The following is a 16,757-nucleotide window of genomic DNA, read 5'->3' as shown; positions in this document are numbered from 1 at the left end:
AATTAAGGTGAAAAAGATACCAAGCTACTTTGCTAACAGAAAAATGGAAAGTGCAACCCTTGATAGAAATAAGATAAATGCTGCATGAAGAAAAGCTAGGAGTTGGTCAGTAATATCGATTCATGTCTTTGGTGTGTGTCAGGATTTATGACCTTTTTCTTACTGAACTTTCTTGATTCTGCCTCATTAGAATTTATCAAATTGACATCACCTTCTGATGGTATTGCCTTGAATAGGCAATAGTGATGAATTATGTTGAATTATGTTAATTATTGTTTTCTCTAGGCATTGACAGTAATATTTCTCCTCCATATCATTTGAAGATCATAGAACCATTCAGTAGTGTGGACCTTTGCAGGATTGAATACAGATTGACTCGTTTGCATGTAGGGGTTGTGCATGTCTGTTTTTTGGTTGTTGTTTTTTTTAGGACCGGACTGCTTGTAAAGTCATTCCAGGCTGTTGTGTCTTTCACCCCATTCAGCGGTATTTAGGTTTCAAGGGAAAATTTGAGTGTGTATGAATGGAATGAAATTAAATCTGTACAAGGAGGAGCTCTTAACCACTAATCCTTCACTGCATAACCCATCCAACAAATTTCAGGGAGCCAGACGCACCCTTCCGAGAAGTGGACAAGGCATGCAGTCAGTGCACCCAGAATTTGTTGGCAAGAAACTGGAGACGATCCTGCTGGGGTGTAAAAATCAGTCGGTGAACGGTAGAAGTCCCTATTCACTTTTTAAACTGCAGACAAACCACCCCCAACAGAAATCAATTCATGCTTGAATCAATGTTCACAATTTTTTGTTTCTTATTCTTCAAGATTATCTTTTTATTACATTGCCTGTATCTGAAAATGGAAGAAAGAAATATAAAAAAAAGGGGGGGGGGGAGGATTGTCAAATTTGTGTTGTTTCTCAGCCCTGTGCAGGAATTGGGTAATGTTTGCAAGATTGATTGTTACGTCCAGTGTTCATTTGCTGCTGTTGGGGTTGTTGATACAGCAGACATACGGATGAAATGACGATCTTGCTAGATTTTGACTAGATGTGATATGTATTTGAGATGATACAACCTATGCTTGTATAACAGAAAACTGCATTGCACATTCTAAGTTTGAAGGGTTAAAGAAACTGCCTGCTTCTATTATGTTATTTCACTTTGTTTTATTTATTATCTTTTTTACTTGATGCTGTTCTGGTATAGTGTAAGCAGAAAAGTTGCATGGCATTTTAAAGTTACTGTTGTACTGTTATTAACATGAAATGGAATTACATGTAGTTTTGTGAATGCTTACTAGTGAAGGCTGCCATCTACAAAACCAAATAGCAAGAAAGGCTAACATATTTATGATTTGCTGCAGTAAACTCACTTTTGGGAACAATGCTCACAAACTTTTTTCCCCCTTCTGCTTTGAAGCTATGCTCTATTTTTTCTATGCAACCTAGATGCAACAAGTAATACGTTTCAGATATTAAATGACGTTTACAGTTTCAAAGGGTTTAGACTCCCAGGTTTCACTATGGTGCAAAGTTGATACAAGGTCACAAAGTTTTACATGTGGTGGTGTTGCCTGTCAACTGTAAACAAGGAGTGATTTTCTCTCACACATAACCAGATCTGTGCAGTTGTTTAATGGAACAGCCAATCATCGTAATATTTTAGTGGAATCTTGAAAGTAGTGTACAAGTGTACCTGGTAGACGTCTGTGGCAAATGTTTTAGTCTGAAGGGAAGGGACAGTAAACTAGTGCCTATGAAGAAGCAAGCGCTGTTTTCGCTTCTGCTCCTGCTTGTGCCCCCTGTGCATACCCACTGCAAATTTGAATCTCAGGGGCTGTTAGAATGCTAGGAAAATTGACAACATACGCTGTATTTTCTTTTGACAATGTCACCAAGTGGGTACCAGCATAGTACTATAATTATTTGACTCAAGATAAAAGGTATTTTTTATCTTTTGAGATGAGGGCTCTGATCGTCAAATTTGAGCAGCTATTTTAATTTGTATACAAATGTTACTATTGTTGCAAGTGTTATTTGTGTCGATGCAAAGGAATAGGAAGCATAATTGTCGGGTTTACGAGTAGTATAGGTGGAGCGAGATTGAAATTTCCCTGTGCAAGTTTCATTGTCCCTCTTCTTCAGTGACCATGCACTCCCAGGCTTGTAAGGGATTCCGTGAACTTGTGTTTTGATTTCAGTTGATGTTTTCTATCCATGATCTTATACTGTTGTGACCATTCCATCCATTGCGTTTTAAACAGGTAAAGAAGAACGTCTCGGTATCAAATGCAGGTTTCATAGTAAATTAGGGAGCCACACTTGGTCCATCTGATGGAATACATCGAGTTACTTCCATGAAAGTATTTCTTTTTTTTTTTTAGTCTGTTTAATTGTAATGCACAAAATTGTTAAGCACCATAAGCATCTCCTGTGTTTCAACAATTTCCAGTGGATACCATTAACAAGCCATTTTGAATCTTGAATGAGTAATATTAATGCAATTACATGCAAGACATGCTAACTGTCCTCATTCAGCTTGATTTTTCTTCTTTGTTATTTTGTCAAGTTTTGATTTAAAGTGCAAGACATTCTTATCATTAAAATGACAATATTCCAGTAAGGTGTTCATGGCTGAACTTGTATGCCCAGAGTTTGAGAGTTGGTGGGATATATGTGGAATACTTGCAGAGAATGTGAAAGAGACCGGTGGATTTTCATCAAATGATATGTACAGTATGGAACCTTTAAGCACCAAACTGTGATGTCACAGGCATTCATCTCCATGGAAACTTGTTATAAACATCCTCATGTACCCCAAATATCTATGAACACAAAGGTTGCCGACAGTGCTCGCACTGCTTTTAACCCACTGCCCAAAGCCTTGTGTGAGGATATCGTGTTAGAACCAGCACTAATCTAATAACTTAAAGGGATGGTATAGTATTGGTGGAGATGAGGACCAGGCTTCTTGTGAGATACCAAGAAACCACTTAGGAAATAATACAGAGCATACCATTTTAAGAGGAATTCCAGTTTATTTGATGAAAATGGATTTTGGAATGGCTGAGACATAAACAAAAACAATTTTATACATTTTATAAGACTAGGACCTGAGCACTCTGCCCCATAGTTCTCCTTCAAAGAATATGACCCCAAAGACATTTTTTTTTTTTTAAATGTTCAAAACAATTGACTGGTAGCCATGGGTTTGCCTGTGAATTACGTTATGAAATACACGATGTTACAACATAACTGATCAAATAAATTTCCATACAAAAAAAAACCAACAAAAAAAACCTACAGATCGTGAATAGATCATGAATGTGCATCAGACATGAAAAAGGAATCCCCCCCCCCCCCCACACACACACACACTCACAATTACAATGTGGGTTCATTTAAAGCAGACAGATGAGTTAAAAACCTGGTAAAGTTTGAGGAAAATCAGACAATTTGTTCAGAAGTAATTTAGATTTGGTCTACTCCATTTGACATCTTTCCTAGATGAGAATAATTTGTGATATCAGAATTGTGACCAAATAGGAGTAAAATGCAATGTCACCACAAAGTTTACTTCATAATTAATTACGCAAATGCCCAAATAAAATGATGTGTATTATTTGTTTTATAAAATGAAGCACGCTTTAAATTTCGCAGCAGCCATTTTCGCAAGTAAATAAAAAGACAAAATCTTGCTCGGTCACCAACGTGAAGTGAAAGTGGTAATGACCTGTCACTGTACTATACTATGATCAGTCAGCAAAATTATGTGTCAGGCAAAATGAATGCTTTGTCGCTTGTACATTCTCAACTAATTATTTAATTATGATCTGCTTCATCATTCCATACTCTACCATATAAGACAATCCACTTACACATGGACTGGAATTATTTCATTGAAAGCCAATGATTCACAGCACACAGACAGAACACATGGATAAAGCAATTGACTGGACTTGAACAAATATGTAATAGTTAATATTTATTCTCCGACCAACCGTCACCAAGCTCTCACATTTTTTCATTCTTTTGTTTCCAGGTGCATCATTACACCTTAAAAAATACCCTCGCGAGTTTCTCCCACATACGAGTGCAGCAACACAATACCGCCCTATCAAATAATTTCTTGTGACTCTCAAAGCTTTCCTCATACTTCATGTAAAGCAAAATGAAACAATCTGACCATGTTAGTCTGAAAGTCAGGGCATCTCTGATGACGCAAGCATCAGAATGAAAATACAATGTACACACACAGTAGTCTCTGGTAATCTTTCACGCCAAGCTTATGAGTGGAGTGTTCAACTCTTATATTGCAGGGACTGATACAAGCAATGTAACATGTCAAATTTATGCAGATAAGATTTGATGAGCTTCCAGACTTTAATTCTGTAGGTATGGGGGAATCTCCTCATAATTAGGACCTAAAAACCATGACATTTACCTTGCTATATTAGGATACAAAAACAAAGAAATACATGTATAAAGAGGAAATACATGTATAATGAGGAAATACATTTATAATGAGTTGGGATCTGCAAAATCGCCTTGTTATAAGAGGGTTTTGTCAAATCTGACCTCTGTATAATGAGGTTCCACTGTACAACTGGCAATCTGTTGGCTCACAGAAGGCCCTTTGGGGTAAATGTCCTGAGAGGGTTCATCAAACTCTAGCTTTCCTTGTTCTTGCTTTTGTGTAACAGTTGAAAGCTGGACAGAGATTTCCTGCAAGTAATGCTGATGTATAACTGCTAACCTTACACAGCTTCCACAAATTACCGCGAAGAGAAGCAACTAAATGCCCTGTTTAAGTGCTAAATTTGTGCGACAGACATTTTTCGTGAACATCTGGATTAAAGCTATGTACGGAGAGCAAAGGTTAGCATTTCATAAGGGATTTTGTATAATTTAGTTGCAAATGAAACGCATTTAATCTATCGACATCTTGACACACAACTAACAATATTCATTTTTCCACTGTGGATGCAATCAATATCCATTTTGTTTCTTGCATATCAAATGTTGACAAATTAAACCAAAGGAAACCAAACTCTATGTGACAAATGTAGTCTGCTTTTTTAAAATGCACAGATTTAATGATGTACGAGTGTAGAATATGGGTCACACTACAACAAGTGATACATTGTACACGAATATGAATTTTGCTTTTCAAACCTGTGCCATACTGCCCTTTCTGGCGGCAAAACACTTGAAATGAGTGAAGGAAGTCCAAAAATTTCCTATAATGTCCTCATTCACTTTCATACAACTGACTGCAATCATATGAGAGAACTACACCTCTGTCAAGCTTTCTGTCTCTTCAGAAGATGTTAAGTGAGTATGTATTGGTGATCTTAAAGTGTCAATGTTTCATAAACTATAGATAAAAGCTCTTATTATTTGACAGGATTTTTCTCCAGAAACAAAAAGGGCAAAAGTCGTCCTTCGGCCATCCTCCTATCTGTAGAGATGATCGGCCTGGATGTTGGCAGCAATCTCCGCCTCCCACTTGTCCCCATTGTTTAGGAGCTTCTCTTTGTTGTACAGTAGCTCCTCGTGGGTCTCTGTAGAGAACTCAAAGTTGGGGCCCTGTATGTTTGAGAGGTGACGGGGGGTGGAAAGGGAAACACAATATTACAGCATGTCCCAAAAAAAAATTACAATCAGATTTTCGCATTGATAACACCCAATATGATTAAACCGTCTAAATGCTACTTCAGGGTCTTAAAATATAACATCTTAGTTCTATTTTGCAGAAAACCCCATTCCATTTGGTAATGCGGTCACAGAGAAATGTAGACTGTTGTAAAGCATGTCATGAGTCTGATTCTTCCAAGTTTGGCACTTGGATGCTCTTGGAACTGCATGTTCATGTGTAAACACAATAGACAGAACTTGGAGGAAAGATTTCCTCATTTCTCTTTGACCACTGAAGCAAATCAAATGGGGTTTTCTGTAAGATGTGAGCAATAAGTTGTAGTTATATACCTTAAAACTGTATTTGGATTGATTCACTATTTTTGAAGTTATCGTTGCGGAGGGTACCGTTGTAATTCTTTGGGAGACATACGGTACATATCAATTATTTCAGGGTGCTCTACGGCTGGAAGGCCAGTTGCAAGTTTAAAATGCTGTAATAGTTGAGCCTTCTCATTCAGTTTAAAAACAATTTGCCATTGCCACTGCAATACATTTTGCAATACTAACGAAAAAGGTGTCTTGCACATTTACCTTTGATAGCAGTCACACATGCCAAATTTACGGTCAATTGCTCATAAAATGAGAGACTAGTTCGATCCACAAGATTTTGCAACGGACCGACTGCCAAAGCGCCCGGCCAACCGACCTAAGAGTGACTCCTATATATCCCCATAGACACTATGTGTGGGTGGGGGTTAAAGGATGCTATCTAAAAGCTGATAATCAAAAATACATAGATCATGTGACCCAAATTCTGCAACAGTCACCACGATCACCTGCATGTAATTACAGGTCTGCACTGTACCTTGAAACTAGAGCCAGTATTCTGGAAATCAGACCAAGTTTAGTCTCCATATAAACCATAAATTAGAGAGAATTAGAGAGAAGCTCCTTCATTGTCATTCCTTCACAATGAAGGAGCATGCATTGTTCAAGCAAGAAAATGTCAGTGACATCATATCACTAGCTGACCCCAATTGAAAGATTCTTTCATTGTAGCCAAACAGTAAAGTATATAATGATATGATATAGATGATACTTTTGGGACCTGAATTTCTACTTCAGGAATTTTGTTAAAACTCTAGTGGGAGTGCACGGTAAAAGATAACTGCATACTCATTATCTGTACACGTCGCCCTCTCACCTCAACAATGGCATCCACGGGACACGCCTCCTGGCAGAACCCGCAGTAGATGCACTTTGTCATGTCGATGTCGTAGCGAGTCGTCCGCCTGCTTCCGTCGGCCCTGGGCTCTGCCTCGATGGTGATTGCCTGTCACGAAGCAAAAGACCACCAATGTCAAACTCTTAATTGTTATGACTCACTCTTCATACAATACCACAGACAGATTTCAATCCTTCACTCAGTCTGCTCACAGTCACAAGTCTTAAAGGGGAATGAAACCCAAATATAAATGTTGATGTATGTATATGTGAATGAGTGAATAAAGCAATATTAGTAAAACACATCGATGAAATTTACAGAAAATCATGTAATCCATTGAAAAGTTATGAATCTTTAAAGTTTGGTGTTGCCATCACTTGATGAGAAGACTACAACACTTTTTGAAGTCATGTGTGGAAAACGATGCAAGAAAATAGATAGAAAATTCTTTAAAATTTTAATGTTCTTGAAAAGTGCACTTTGACTTGATACTGACATATGTTAAGGGTACTATTATTTCCTCTGATTTCTGAAGACAGTATGTCAAGAGTTCTTTATCATGCCAGAAAAGTGAAAATATGTTGAATTTTCTTTATATCCATTTTCATACAATGTCATGTTGACTTGCGCTGTGCTTACACCATCATACCTATGTCTATGGTGTTGTCAATAAGCTATTTTGGGTAATCTAGACTGCAAAATTCAAAACAGATAGGATAGCCTTTGGGCTTCCAGTAATGCTCTTCTACCAACATCTTTAAAACAAAATAATAAAACAAAACAAAAACAAAATATAGTGCAATGAGTGTACAAATATGCAAATAAAACATAAATAATCGAAATCAAACAAAGAAACAAGTACGAAGTAACCAAAGTAATAATTCCAAAAGTGAATAAGTTCATGACTCTCTGTAAGGCTGATAAATTGACAGCAAGAAAAAGACAGGACTAAATGTGGTCTCAAGAAAGTAAGACTCGTACACACATTATGTTAAGTATTAGAACTCTCATTCAAGATAGCCCCCCCCCCCAAAAAAAAAAAAATGATAATAATCAAATAGATAAAACAAACAAATAAGCAAAACAAAACTAAACTAAACTAAACAAAATCCATCCCAGAATCAAACAAACCCTCAGCAAGGCCAGACAAAGGGATGAAAAAACAGCTCCAATACTAACCTGTGCTGGGCAGACAGCCTCACAGAGCTTGCAGGCAATGCAGCGCTCCTCACCAGAGGGATACCTACGGAGGGCATGCTCTCCCCGGAACCTGGGGCTGAGGGGTCCCTTCTCGAACGGATAGTTGATGGTGGCTGGCTCCCGGAAGAGGTAGCTCAGTGTCATGCCCAGACCTTTCAGTGGAGTGTAAGAAGAATACATGTTTAAGGATAAACATGACAATTGAGCTGAATTAAATATTGCATTGTCCACCAATAAAATTGTGGAAATACACTTTACAGCAATACATAAATGAAATACAAATAACATATTATTCAAGGAAGAGAAAACATTACATACTACAAAGAACATATAACAATCAAAAGTCTTTTACTTTGATTGTTACAGAAAATTATGAATAATAAAAATTTTATGCTATTCATGATGCATCTTGCTTTTTTAACACGATTCAGTAAAATATATAAATGACATTATCAGATTACATGAGTGAGTAGATTCAGGGAATGATTTTCCGACAGAAATTTGATTAGCAATTTCAGCTGATGAACAATATTTGAAATGGTATCCCGTAATCTTCTATGAAAGAAAACTGCTACACAAACGTTAGTTTTTGAAGTACTGGTGTAAAAATGCATAGCAAAATTGCGATGCGATACCAGGAAAAATTATTCCCTGAGATTTCATAATCATAATAATATCATAACTGAAATTCAACATTTGACAATACCAATCCCACTACTTGCAGTGATCAGTGGCCTCCCAATCTCACTTCATGCGGAACATGCACAATTTGACAATGACTATTCTCATAAGAAGCAGTTTGTTGTTTGTTTGGTTTTTTTTTTTCTTTTATGTAACCAAATACAATGTACCATACAATGTCCCTGGCAAAGGCAGTATAATATTGCTTCTACTGCCAACATGCAGCCACACCATGGAAAATGATTGTTTCTGTAGCTCCCCTCATGTTCTCATTTGCAAATGCTTATCTATCAGAAGAAAAACATTGTCACATTTTAGAGGGAACAAGATAAAATGAAAGTCGTGGTTTGATCCATGCAACAGAAACACTTAACAAGTTATACCTGGTAATCACCATGGTGCAGTTAATGTCATCTACACTTTCTCTGAAACCATGCAACATACAGGTATATCTTCCTCTTTTTGTCCCCCCCGCTTTTTTTTTTTTTTTAAACATTAGGTGTTACAAAGTGACTACATTGTGCTCTATGTTAAAGTTTTGTCACTTTTCATCTTACCTAGTTTCCTCTTCTCTCACTGTCTTGTCTAATTTCGTTTTTGCATATATTTTCCTTCCATCAATATGCTCAGTGACATTGATTTATTTTCCCTTAAAAACTAGATATAAAAATGGTTATTACAATCATTATTATGAGAACTAGTTCTAAGCTGGCAGCCACTGAACATGGCGAGAGCTGTGTTACCTCTTATCAGCTCGGTGAAGAAAAGTGTGGAGGCAGCCCGGTCTGTGATGTCCCTCATGGTGTCTCCGGGCTCTGTGGCATTCACATACTCTGCAAGATGATACATACATATATGATGAGCACTCTCAAGCAGTACAACCATAAAGCACAAGTTTCTGAGCTGGTTTAGAATGCACTCTCCTCAATAAACATACATGTATGCCCCTTTGTCTGATAATAATAATAATGATAATGATAATGATAACAACAACAACAACAACAACAACATGGTCTTCTTTCAGGGTTCCCAGCATTTCAAGAAAACAAAATTCCCTGATAATTCCCTCATTTTTCCGTGACGAAGTATCAAATTTCCATGATAACTATTTCAACTCATTTCCAGTTCAACATCCAATTTTCATCCAGTTTCATCCAATGGATGTTACTTTGAACGCAACAAAATATAACAGAGTCTTACTGACTACAATATACTTTCGATTCCTGGGCCAATCAAAATTCCCTGACTTTTCCCTGACTGGAAAAAAAAAATCCCCTGATTTCCCTGATGGGCTGGGAACCCTGTCTTTATCCAGGGTAGCCTCTTCAATGTTGACACTGTTCTCCAAGAGGGCCCTGCCATTACTATCACCCTAGCATTACCAGGTACCCATTTATACACCAAGGTCATGACTAAAGAATTCCTACCTGAGAACAGAAGTTACATGTTGAGTTTACATACTGTCCATTAAAACTTATTCGGAGAGGAAATGTAGGTATGGTGTTTCCAATTCAAATCAACAAAGTTTTCATATCAACAAATAATTGGACTAGAAATTGATCCTGTTGCAAAAGGATGCATACGTGCAAATACGATGTGAAAAATATCCCAACAGTCCTTAATAAACAAGCATAAGTTAGATATTGATTTAAAAAAAGAACAGTTTTGAATGCAATTAAAATGTATCATAGGTACTTCTCTGGGAAATGTCAACTTAAAGGACAAGTTCACCTTCATCAACATAAGGATTGAGAGAATGCAGCAATATTAGTAGAAAGCATCAGTGAAAGTTTGAGGAAAATTAGACAATCGATGTAAAAGTTATGAATTTTTAAAACTTTTGTGTTGGAACCGCTGGATGAGGAGACTACTAAGGCTCATGATGTCATATGAGTACAACAGTATAAAGAAAATGTAAAGAAAATTCAGCATATTTTCACTTTTTTTGCATAATAAAAGAGCACTTGACTTGCCTCTTTCTAAAGGCAATGGGAATAATATTACCCATAACATATGTCAGTAACGAGTCAAGGGAATGTGTACTTTTTTCAAAAGATGAAATTTTGTGAAATCCTCTTTATCTTTTCCTTATATTGTTGTACCCATGTGACATCATACACTGCATTAGTCTTCTCATCCAGCGGTGACTGCACAAAACTTCAAAAATTCATAACTTTTGAATGGATTGTCCGATTTTCCTCAAACTTTCAATGATGTGTTCTACTAATATTGCTACATTCTCTTAATCCTTATGTTAATGAAGGTGAACTTGTCCTTTAAGATACTTCATGTTCTGTAATCTACAAAAAAAACACACACACACACACACACACACAAACAAGCATCTATGTAACACTGACTCAAGCAAAATCACAAAAACATTATCCCCAAAACATGAGTAATGGCACTTACTATAACATGTTCTTGCCGATGCATATGTCACTGGCTTCAGTGCATTGTACAGCAGAGCAGTCCCTGTGCAAAATGAAATAACAGAATTACATTGTACTTTACACTCTTGTTTGTTTCTAGTAATGCAGTGACAATGATTCTTGTTTGGATATGACATACTTCAGAAATGAGTCACATTGTATGTTAGATATTGATGATAAAAGGTTTCCCTGGGCCTGGGTAAATTGATGATGATAATTCAAAATTAATAGTCATCATCATCGTTAGTCATCATCATCAATATCACAATGTGAAACAGAATTTCATATTCTCTCACAAAAATGATAGAAATTTGGCATTTGCAGACACAAGGTTTTAAATAACACTATAAGTACTACAATATTGCTAGAAAGAAACCCGATTTTGGTCTCCCGCGGGGTACCACCGACACATGCGAGTGAACACAGCAGCATGCGTGATTGTGCGAGATTCATCGTCTGATCGATAGCAGAAGGAATTCTCACATAATCGATTATAAAGGACCGATAACACAAACCTCGCACTCGGCTTGCTTCCGTGTTGCTTTGTGATCATGAGCTAGCTCACAATGCAATGTACACTAATGTACACAGACGCCCTTCGCACGGCGTCTCTGTATACTAATAGTCAATCCAGGAACTGCTTTTCTTTGTCGAGTGTTGTGTGTGTGTGTGTGTGTGTGCTGTGTGTGAGATAACATGATGACATCAGTGGGATCTATTTTGCAGACGCCTGAGCTGACATCCTAAGAGTAAAAATACTGTAATTTGTAATCTGCACTGTGCGCGCGATGTTCGCATTTTTGTAAGTGAACATGCAGGGGAATGTCATTAGCTGTTCATTTCCCATAGAACCCAGCATGTATTTCCCATGACAAATAATGCTGGTACAAGTGGGTCAAACTAAAAGTCTCTCCTAGAGTCTAGTCATGAGTATACTAGACATACAATGTATATGCATAATGATGATATACCTGCTTTCCTTCATCAGTCAACTTACTACATCTATGTTTACTCCCATCGCATTGGTCCCAGACTCAGCTAAACTCAAAATGAGTCAAATCATTCATGGCAACAGTTTTAAAGTACAAATTTTCCTCTGGTATAATTTGGTTTCAGGGCTCAAAATGGTTCCAAAGTGTGAGCAAAGGATCAAAATCACCAATATGAAAATCTTAATCAGTATGAGTAACGTTTAGAAATTTAAAATATGTAAAATGTAGACATACTATTTACTGAATTCAGGAGTTTTCTAACGGTCAATCCACACATTTTGAAGCATATTGAAGAGCGCCACCGTAGGGGTGATCATCACTTACAGCTACAGCTCCACTCGCTCTGCATCCGCACTATCCGCTGTGGAAGTACATAACCCAACGGCACACAGTGCTCCCCATACAAGCTGCACACACGCACACACACACACATAAAGCTCACAAACACACACGAGCGCGGGCCTATGCACATGTACACAAGAATCATAGGAGCCGAGGTCAGTGCGGTCGCTGTCGTGCGTGCACTGTGCCTATGCAATATATTACTCTCTCTACTAGCTCCTCCCCACGCTGGGCTGTACTCCCCTGGGGAGGTTGTTATCAGCGGTGAAACTATACATTTATTTACACTAGACTAGATAGATCCTATAGTTGCAGCTGTTGACTGCATGTCGTAACTTAAACTTTAACGTTATTTACAGACTTTTCACAGTTATAAATATCCCTGGAGTATAGACACTATAGCAATATCATGATAACAAAAACAAAACCCACTTTGCTTCCAAATTGCAATTCAATAAAAATATAGTATTATGTTGCCACTAATGACAGTTAACTGAAGCTTTATAGATTCTACTTCTAAAACATTGCAGTAGGACCTAGGGTACCTACATTGTATTTACACTTATACTTTACACTACAGCATTTTGAACACATGGGACTATTCTGTCCACCCTAAATATGTTTTGCTTATATTTTGCACAAATATGACTTCTATAATAACTCAGAATCTAATATCAAGTCAATCACAACTTTTTGGAACGACTGCAGCTAATACCATCATACAAGTATGATTACAACTACGAGTACTTACCCGATTTTGAGGCAAGCGACAGATGCCGTAGAGCCGCCATGATGGATCTGTAAAGTCTTCGGTTACCAAATCCCAATCTTTTCGATGGTCACACAGCATGTGCGCCATCAACGGCGAGGCACTCGTTATTCAATTTTAGTCTTTGCCTCCTGTGTGAAACAAGTTTTTATTATTTTGATATCAATAAGATCTTAGGATGATGGTCCTGACAGAGATTTATTCCTTCTCCAACCTGATGTTTTTGCATACTTATGTCTGATGGTGTTTCCCCACCTTTTATTAGGACTACTTTGTTTTGCTTTATTTCTGGATATCTGACTAATTTCAAAGCCGATTTTCATCAAAATGTCCTTTGATATTTAATCTACCGTAAGTGTTTGGTTTCTGATTATCTCGCAAAAAAAAGTTAAAACCTTAATCCCCATCTCGACCAAAAGTATATCCATCTCTGTAAGATATCATGTTGTCATTGTAGTCTATTATTTTTTTCTGAAGTATTATCGAGAGACACTTGGACAAATTTGACAAGTTTAATTTTTGTTTTTAATTATTTGTTTCTTGGTTTAATTCAGAATAAGACTCATGATAGAAGAGAGTTGACGTTATAGAAGAGCAACTCTTCCATAACTCTTCCAGATTCTGATATTAATTATACATTATATTATAAATCTTCACCGAACGTGATTATTATGTTTGAAATCTCCTCCCTCTTAAAAACTCCCACGCCCATTGGTATGATAGGATTTGTTTTTACCTTCTCTTCCCCTCCTTCTCCCTCTTTCCATCCATTGTTGTTCTGAATATGCTATAGTGGCGGATCCAGGCGGGGCGCACTGGGCGCCCCTCCCCTTTATTATTTTTTTTTAACAAAAGAAATAAAAAGAAAAAATGGGGGGGGGGCATGCGCCCCTTCAATTTTGTAAAGCCCCCCTTTACGGAGTTCCTGGATTCGCCCCACAACCATGGGGCCTGTGGTATGTATACTCTGTACTTCATAAACATATCGGCTGGCATAATAATGTATGAATATATGTTCACTTGTCTGCAAAATTATTCATACCCATGATTCTTTTTTTTTTCATTTATGCCAGTTTCGATGAAATGATAGATTAAAAGTGACACTCGCGCATCTGTTTGATGCCTTGTGGGTTATTATTTGAAATCATTACATTTCAAGATTCATCTCATTTGCATAACAAAAGAATTGTAAAATAATTCCTTTTAAAAGCTTTACAGACTTTGTTCCAACATAATTAGTCATCAATATTGATTGCAAGCCATATCATTGTTTGTCATAACAGCATTCAATATATTGATTTCACCATGTTTCCACAGCGAGAATAATTATATACATTCCAACAACAACAATCAATTAATAATATTGAGGACAGCCAAAAAATCCGGAAATCTTAATGTTGATATTGTTATTCAAATAAAGTCAAATCTCTTTCACTTTGATATGTAGATGACCAGTAAATACATCAAAATCATACCGAATGACGATTATTCCATCAGTTATCAGAAGAAATGTTACAGAGTATTTACTTTGCAGAAAATTAATAATATATATAGGTTATATTCGGCTTGATGAGCACTGTTGTAATAGAATCTGACGTCAAGTCAATAAACTCCCATTGGATATGAAATCTCAATGCCAGGATTATTTCAGTACATCTCTAAATTCAGGCAGGGAGGTGGAAGAGAGGTTCACCTCCGTGATTCAAGCATGCACCATGCGTGCAATATTGATGTAAAGTTCAGCACCACAGGTGAGGGTATAAGAAAATATTGTTATCACCCCATGTTTTGAAAACGTACGCGGAATTTAGGCTCGAAGCTAAACCGGATTGAATCCAGTATACGGTGATTCAAACGGGATGAGACGGACCAGAAAGGATTTGCAGATAGAACAGTCTCTATTATAATTGAACTGTCATTTTGTTTTAGGATGTTCGAGATTAGTGTTGTGATATTCGAAAGGAGACAAGGAAAGTAAGTGAAGCATGCTGCATGTACATAATCTGTGATCAACTGTCAGAAAACATTTAGATGCTGTCATTTGTATAGAGCCCCATTTTTTTTCTCTCTCTCTCTCTTCTTTCTTTCTTTAAAACAACAACAACAACAGATGCTGTCAGGTTACATGCCTGTGATTGTAAAAGAATACAGATAAAGTTTAGGTGTGAATGTCACAATGTCACAATTTGTTGCTGTTGTTTTTTATTTGCTTTCCAGTTGCTTTTCCAGTTTGCTTTTAGTTATTTGTTTGTTTGTTTGTTTGTTTTAATTTGTCTTTGCCCACCAAACTCAACCAAGCTCAACATCTGGATGACAAAGAAAATGATAACTATTCTCTGCGCTTTTTGCAATAGCGCCCCCTACAATTTATCTTTTTTTTTTCATTTGAGATTTGCACTTTTTTTCTATCAATATTCACTCGTTGCCATTTATTAGTGTGTCAAAGTGTATTTTGATCTTGAAGCCTTGTTAAGAAAATATGCATATACATACATATATATATATATATATAATATGATTCCATGCGACAAAAGACAGCGCTTATTGGAATTTTAAAGGAATGGTACAGTTTCGGCTTAGGTGTGGCTTCAGGTTTCCAACAGTTTTTAATGAAGATTTTTGAGATGGTGAGATATGAAATGAGATGAAATATGGAAGAGCATATGATTCTAAGAGAAATTTAAAGATCATGTGATGAAAATTGGTTTTGAAATGGCCGAGATATCCAAAACAAAGTTTTCCTAATAAAAGGTGGGACCCACCTTTTATTAAGATCTCTTTGTTTTACTTTGTTTTTTTGGATATCTCTGCAATATTCAAACCAATTTTCATCAAATAAACATTGAATTCTCCTTAGAATTGTATGCTCTTTAACTTTTCATAAAGTGGTTTCTTAGTATCTCGCAAAGAGTAGACTGAATCCTCATCTTAACCAATTCTATACCATCCCTTTATTCTTTCTCGAGAACTTTGCTTGTCTAGAAAACATTGAGTCAATAATGGTTTGAGTGATCACACAATGTCAATAAAAAATAATACGTCTCAATTTCTTCGAAGTTGTTGATTTGTGGGTTATGATATATAAGCTTGTTAGTTTAGAGGGATGTGTGTGTCTGTGTGTGTATATGTGTGCGTGTGTGTTATAGTGTTTGTACGTATGGGGATGTCCATTTTTTTTGACATGTATTGTGCAATATGAATGTCGTATTCAAAAACATATGGTACATGCACTACTAGGCTTAAAAAACTGTGAAGAGGTTATTCAATTCCATGTTTTATAACCATTCAATACAATTATACACGTTTGAATATGATAAAATTATATACCAAAGTATAGATATAAAACAATAAAATCATTGATGAAACGAGGCGAGATTATGAAAGAGGTGAACTTCGAAATAAAGTCGAATGTCCGTTGAAATCAGTTGCACAGTGATCGAGGTATAGAGAGTCAGACCACACATTAATGAAAGTGTG

At 36.7% G+C, this 16,757-nt stretch overlaps 1 protein-coding gene across 1 annotated transcript; it reads right to left on the bottom strand.

The window, feature by feature from the left end:
* Positions 1-3,969: 3,969 nt before the first annotated feature.
* LOC140227578 (NADH-ubiquinone oxidoreductase subunit 8-like) lies at positions 3,970-13,331 on the bottom strand. The gene is made up of 6 exons (XM_072307993.1): positions 13,263-13,331; positions 11,158-11,220; positions 9,489-9,578; positions 8,044-8,216; positions 6,844-6,972; positions 3,970-5,588 (listed from the first exon to the last, which is right to left on the bottom strand). The coding sequence occupies exons 1-6, from the start codon at positions 13,300-13,302 to the stop codon at positions 5,457-5,459; spliced, it is 627 nt and encodes a 208-aa protein (XP_072164094.1). The 5' UTR covers positions 13,303-13,331; the 3' UTR covers positions 3,970-5,456.
* Positions 13,332-16,757: the final 3,426 nt, after the last annotated feature.

The sequence above is a fragment of the Diadema setosum genome, chromosome 4 (assembly GCF_964275005.1).
Source record: "Diadema setosum chromosome 4, eeDiaSeto1, whole genome shotgun sequence".
Lineage (NCBI taxonomy): Eukaryota > Metazoa > Echinodermata > Echinoidea > Diadematoida > Diadematidae > Diadema > Diadema setosum.
The sequence above is the reverse complement of the archived record's forward strand: the minus strand, read 5'-3'. Positions and strand labels throughout refer to the sequence as shown.

Excerpts from the sequence above, each read along its gene's own strand:
- LOC140227578 (XM_072307993.1), bottom strand. The coding sequence starts at position 13,302 with ATGGCGGCTCTACGGCATCTGTCGCTTGCCTCAAAATCGG. Across the intron at positions 9,579-11,157 it reads ATCGGCAAGAACATGTTATA|AGTATGTGAATGCCACAGAG; the intron begins GTAAGTGCCATT and ends ATCATCTTGCAG. Across the intron at positions 8,217-9,488 it reads CTTCACCGAGCTGATAAGAG|GTCTGGGCATGACACTGAGC; the intron begins GTAACACAGCTC and ends CTCCACTGAAAG.